Source organism: Delphinus delphis, chromosome 3 (genome assembly GCF_949987515.2).
Source record: "Delphinus delphis chromosome 3, mDelDel1.2, whole genome shotgun sequence".
Taxonomy (NCBI): Eukaryota; Metazoa; Chordata; class Mammalia; order Artiodactyla; family Delphinidae; genus Delphinus; species Delphinus delphis.
In genome coordinates this window covers 7,064,675-7,070,674 of record NC_082685.1, presented here as the reverse complement: position 1 = coordinate 7,070,674, position 6,000 = coordinate 7,064,675, and the positions used below count along the sequence as shown (strand labels likewise).

Here is a 6,000-nt window from a genome sequence, read left to right as displayed (position 1 = left end):
TCCTGGCCCACGGTCCACTTAATCCTGGTATAGGTGTTGTGTTCTTTCAATCTTCAGCCTGATTCTGTTGGTAAATTCTCACTGCTGTGTTTTTGCCCTGTTGTTCACAAATGAAATCAGTTTGCAGTCCCCCCCCCACTCCTAAATGTAATGTATTAAAGCAGGTTTCCATGACAACACAGGAGTCAGGATTTACATTTGGTTTCCTGCTTTAATGTAACGGAAAACTGCTAGATTGAGGGAGATTGTCCCAGAGGGACCGGCTAAAGGAAGACCCCAGTAGGGTGGTGGTGGGCCTCCCTTAGCCCTCCTTGATGGACAACAAAAGTAGAGTATTTGGTGTTTATATTCATGAACGATGAAAAGATCTCTCTCATTACATGATGCCTTCAAAGTATGGTGTGCTTAAATGTCAGACCAAAGCCAATCTAAGAGAAACGCAAAGCCAAACAAAAAGTCCCAAATGGTTTTTCAAAACTTTTACAACTTTTAATTTTGACATGATGTCAGACTTCCAGAAAAGCTGCACGAATAGTACGATCAATCCTTATATGCACACTTTTAGCCAGATTTGCCAATTTTATCACACTTTCTATCACATCTGCTTTGTTCCGTCTCTGTCTCATTTTTGTTTTCTGAACCATTTGAGAGTAAGTTGCAGATATTATACTCCTTAACCCCTGCGTACTTCATTCAGTGTGTATTTCCTAAAGCCGGGGACATTCTGTTACGTCACTTCAGTACAATGATCAAAATTAATATTGATACAATACCATTGTCAGATTGACACACCCTTTTCAGTCTTCCCCAATTGCTCCAGTAATATCTTTTATTACAGAAGAAAATCCAAGAGCAACTTTGATCATTTAGTTAAGCCAGCTCTCTCCTCCATGAAGCTTCTATTTTTCCTTTCTTTTATTATTGACAAACGTCCTGCAGCGAGACACTTGCAGACCGCGGAAATACCCTGTTACTTTTCAGACTTCCAACCATCACTTAGCATTCGTGGATGGCTCTTACCAGAACCAATTATTTTGGAGATTAGCAAATGGTGATTTTCTACTTCCATTCTATTGATTTTAATAAAAGGCAGAGGTTGACTTTCAACTTTTAGATGATTGTATTTTTTTGGGGGGGGGCACGGTGGTTTACAAAAGAAACAATGAGTTTTTTTCGGGAAGTGGGTGTGTCTTCATTTCCATCCAGCAAGTCACAACTACAATGATTCTCTTGACTTTATCCCCAACATGGAAGTCTTGCGTCCTGAAAGATTTCCAGAGAGCATCACGTCCCCCGGAATTTCAGCAAATGCCACTGGCCTGGAATTGTTGGTGGCTTTTGGGGGCCCCTGTGGATCAGAGGGAAGCCCCTCAAGGAAGGGGAACAACATTGATCAGACCCACAATTCTTGGTACTCTGGGACTGCAGTTGCCTCTTGTCTGTTCTCCGTGGGTCCATTCTTGCCCCATTGTCCACAGTGAGATATTATTGGAAAGAAAATCTGATTGTGTTAACCTTTCGGTGTAAACCCTCTGATGCATCCCCGTTGCTTTCAGGATAAAGGTGGTGGTGGGGACAGCCCTTCACATGGCATATCAAGATTCTACGCTGTCTAGCTCAGTCTCCCCTCTTTTCTTCCTGTGCTCCAGCTACAATGCCTGGTTCAGTTATGAGAACACCAACCTGTCCTCCTCTGGGCCTTTGCACATGCTGTTCCCTCTACCTGGAACACTTCCCTGCTGCTTCCCTGGGCTGGTTTCTCCTCAACCTCAGATTTCAGTTCAAAAATCACTTCTTCGGAGGATCCTTCAGTGTCTCCCCACCCCACCTTATAACACATCTGATGTATAATTAACGGCCTTCTCCCCCACTGGATTGTGAGGTCTACAAGGAAATGGATGGTGTGTATTTTGCTCCCTGCAAATCCCCATTACTTACTGCATGTTGATTCTTCCATTCAACAAATATTTATTAAGCAATGGATATGTCAGGCACTGGGTATAAAATTGTGAACAAGACAGACAAGATTTCTGCCTTCCTGGGGTGGGGCGAAGACACAGGTAGGGATACTGGCGTGCTGTCAAGAACAGGGAGGGGAACAAAGGGAGGAAGGGCTGGGGAGCGTTTGCAAAGTGTGGTCAGGGAAGGCTCATTGGGACAGAGAGGTGAAGCCAGACACTGGAGGGACAGGAAGGCAGGAATAGGTTTGAGTTAAAAGGACAGTGGGCCCACCTCCTGGCAAATTAATATTTGTTTAATAGATGAGAGAAAGAACGAACGCCCTCAGACAAGAGTTGTGCTGGGTGCTTTGTCATACTTTATTTCTCCTGCAACTCCCCAAATCTGACCCGCAGGTACTGTTCACATGCATCATACAGGTGAGGCTGATCCAGAGAGAGGACTCTGGGTCTGCAGTGTTGAAAAACTGCGTGTGTCCATTTGTGTCATATCCAAGATCTCCACCGCCCGGTTTGCACTTTTGCGAGGTTCTGCACGTTCTCCAAGGGGTCATTTCTCCAACTTGAACCACAGACCGCGCGGAGGGGCCCAGGCCACCAGTACATTGAGCGCACGGGGCGCGCGTGCACGTGGCTGTCCCCAGGGGCCTGCGCTGGGCTGGGGAGTACTCGGGGTAGGACAGGGCGCCCGCGAGGACCAGACTTGCTGGCGGGACTGGGACGAGGGGGAGACGAGCACAACATTTAAGGGAGTAACAAAAAAACCGAGTAACCTAGATAAACAATATTTTAATGCAATATTTTTAAAAAATCAAAATGAATTTTCCAAAGTCCCATGATGAACAAAATAGCAAAACGTTAAACACAGGATCCGTCTCGCTGGGTCGGGCATCTGGGGCGCCCCCAGGCTCTGAGACGGGAGTCACGGGGCTGGAAGGGGCGCTCCGGCTGGGCAGGGATCTGTGGCGCCCCCTCGGCTAGGGCGCGCCGGGGGCCTCCAGCGCGGGGCCCAGGACAGGGACGCTGGCGGGTGGGGCGGGGCGGCGCCTCCCCCCTGTCGGTCCTCCCTCTACCCCTCTCGGGCCTCTCCCGGGCGCCGAGTCCCTTCCGAATCCGGATCCGCGCCGCCTTTTCCCGCGGCCCGCACGGGGCCCAGCTGACGGGCCGCGTTGTTTACGGGCCGAGCAGCCCTCGCTCCCGCCGCCCGCTCGCCACCCGCCTGCCCAGGTGCCCGCCCGCCTGTCCGCGCGTCCGTTTGTCCGCGCGTCCGAAGATCTGAGCCCCCGAGCGCTCGGGGCCGAGAGCCAGGAGGCAGGGGCGCAGCGCCGGGCTCGGGGCCCTGAGATCGCGGGACGGGGCCCGGGCCGCGGTGGCCCGGAGTCGGGGCCGCCTCCACCGGGCCGCGTTGCCGGATTTGCAGCGGCGGAGGCCGCGCGCCCCTCCTGGGGCTGTTTCAAGGACCCTCCCGGGCGGAGGCTGCGGCCCCTGGGCCGCCCGCGTGGAAGAGAAGGACGCGCGGCCCCCAGCGCCTCTCGGGCGGCTGCTTTGGAGCATGCACCCCTCGGGCCGGCGCCGCGCGCTCTGATCCATCCGGACCCCGCGCTCCCGTAGCCATGGGCGCCGGGGGCGGGCGGGGGGCGGCGGCCGTGCCACTGCTGGTGGCCGTTGCCGCGCTGCTGGTGGGCGCCGCGGGCCACCTGTACCCTGGAGAGGGTGAGTCTGGGGCTCCGGGAGTGGGCGGGGACCAGCGCGGTGGGGAGGGGACCCTTTGCCAAAATGGAACCCCTGCTGTGGACTGAGAGCCCTCCTCCGTGGGAGGGCGGGTGGCCGGGACTGTAGCTCCAGCCTCGCGGGGGGCGGGAAGCCGCTGACCTTGGCCTTTGCCCGCCTGGGCTCGCGGCTCCACGCTCCGCGTGCAGGCCCCGGGCTGGAGGAACCTTGCCCTAGTGCTCGCCCCTCCACGGGCGCCTCCCCCGAGCGCTCCTCGGACCTGTGCCGTGCCTGGACCTCCCCGAGCCCAACTGGCTCCGGAGACGGGACACGCGTCCTGAGTCGCCTCCGAGAAGTGGGGTTATTGGACACTCTCGGACAGCCAAGTTCCTGGGGCACAGACGGTTTGGAGCCAGAGTCGAGGGTGACGGACTGGGGAGGGGGTCCCTCGAGGGTCCCTGCTGGTAGGTGACGCTGCCCGGGGCGGGGAACTGTAGAATCCACCCGCCTCTTCCTCGTATCTAGACCCATGGCTACCCCGACTTCAGGTCCATGTTTACACTCTTGGGTTCTGTTTCCAGATATCGGGAGGCAAACTCTAGCGCCTTGGCAACAGCGCAGTCGTAGTAGCAGAGGTAGTGTCGGCTTTAATGATTATTGTAGTTAGTGTCACCAAATGCCACGGACTGGTCGGTCTTATCTCTCTGGACCTTTTTTTTTTTTTTGAGATGTGCACCATTTTGAAGTCTGTATTGAATTTGTTACAATGTTGCTTCTGTTTCACGTTTTGGTTTTTTGGCCGCTAGGCATGTGGGATATTAGCTCCCCGACCAGGGATCGAACCCTCACCCACTGCATTGGAAGGGGTAGTCTTAACCAGTGGACCGCCAGGGAAGTCCCTCTTTCTGGACCTTTGCGGCGGCTTCTTGAGGCTGATACCGTTGTTGGTCCATTTCGTAGGGAGTAAACTGAGGCTCAGGAAGGACACATAACTCACTTGCCCCAAAGTCAGTGCCAGAGGGAAAAACGAACCTCTCCAGTGGTGCCAGGGCCCAAGGCTCTGGACTGCTGCCCACGGCCCATGTCCTCCCTAATAACCTTCCTCCTCTGCCCTTTTACCTGTCAGCTCCGGGAGGTCTCTAACCTGTGGTCATTCCAGCCCCCAAAGCCTCCCTCCTGAGTGTCCCTGTGCTGGCAGCCACCAGGGGCAAATCCCAGCATCCTTCTTGGGCTTCGCAGCAGGTCTTCCCGGCTGCAGGTCAAGGACGGAAGAATCGTTTAAGAGAATGTAGCTGGGGTTTCCCACCATGATGGCTCAGGCCCTGCTTTCAAAATATCTGTTGGGTTACTTCTTCAGATTTCGCCATAAAAGGAGATCAGTCATGAGGAGGAAGGGGTCAAGGAGGGAAGAAACTGAAGTTCCTGAGCTCCCTGACGGTGAGCGAGGGGCGTGAGAAAGCACACGCAGGCTCTGGAGTTGACAGACCGGGTTTGCTGAGCCCCTTTGCCAGTTAGGCACTGTCTCCAAGCACCCTGGTATACAGTGGGTGCTTCATGAAGGAGGGTGGCAAGTGGTTTAGGGTCTTGTTAAAAAAGTCCGAGACCAGTTGTTAGGCTTTGCGTATGTGTGCGTGGGCTCACCCCCGTATGTTTCCTTGCTTCTCTGTTCCTGGTAGCTTTGGTAATTAACGGTGGATTTGTGCCTGGGCTTTCAGGGGTCCGTAGATGGATTTTTCCGCTTCTTACTTGTGTACAGTTTCCACAGGGGCAGAGGTTTACGTTTCTTTCGTTCACTGCTACATTTCCAGAGCCTAGAGCAGTCCCTGGCACCTAGTAGATATTTGATAAATATTTGTTCTAGATTCAACTCCTATCCTTCCTGTCCTCCCCAGGAGTAGTCCAAGTCACAGCTGCTTTATTCTCCAAATAACTCCTAACTAACGAGAATATAAGCAAACACTCAGCGGGCGCGGTTCTATACACTTTGCATAGGTAATCTCGGTTAATCCTCACCACGGTGCTGGGAGGTAAGGCTTACTGTCCTTTTGGAAGGTGAGGAACTTTGGCGAGATGGCAGAGCTGTGATTAGAAGCCCAGTCTGTGAATAAAAGGTTTCTTAATAAAAGGTTCTTCTTTGGAGTCTGAACCTCCCCACCCCCGTGGTAAAGGTTAACAAAATACTACTGAAGAGATGACATGTGATGCCCTTTGGAGGTTTAGGGAGGGGCGTGAAACTTTACAGATGGCTTATCTCCAACAGCAACCAATATGGCATCTTGGCTGGGGTGGGTGAGGGTGGGGTAGAGGGAAATCAATGGGATTTTTAAGGACT

The 6,000-nt window shown here is 53.5% G+C and overlaps 1 protein-coding gene across 4 annotated transcripts in view; it reads left to right on the top strand.

Moving 5' to 3' along the window:
- Nucleotides 1-3,131: 3,131 nt before the first annotated feature.
- INSR (insulin receptor) overlaps nucleotides 3,132-6,000 on the top strand; it is a 126,630-nt gene continuing 123,761 nt past the window's right edge. For all 4 annotated transcript variants that reach the window (XM_060007589.2, XM_060007588.2, XM_060007587.2 and 1 more), the window contains exon 1: nucleotides 3,132-3,671. In XM_060007589.2, the coding sequence (XP_059863572.1) occupies nucleotides 3,572-3,671 (100 nt within the window). In that variant the 5' untranslated portion in view covers nucleotides 3,132-3,571. The remainder of the gene's footprint in view (nucleotides 3,672-6,000) is intronic.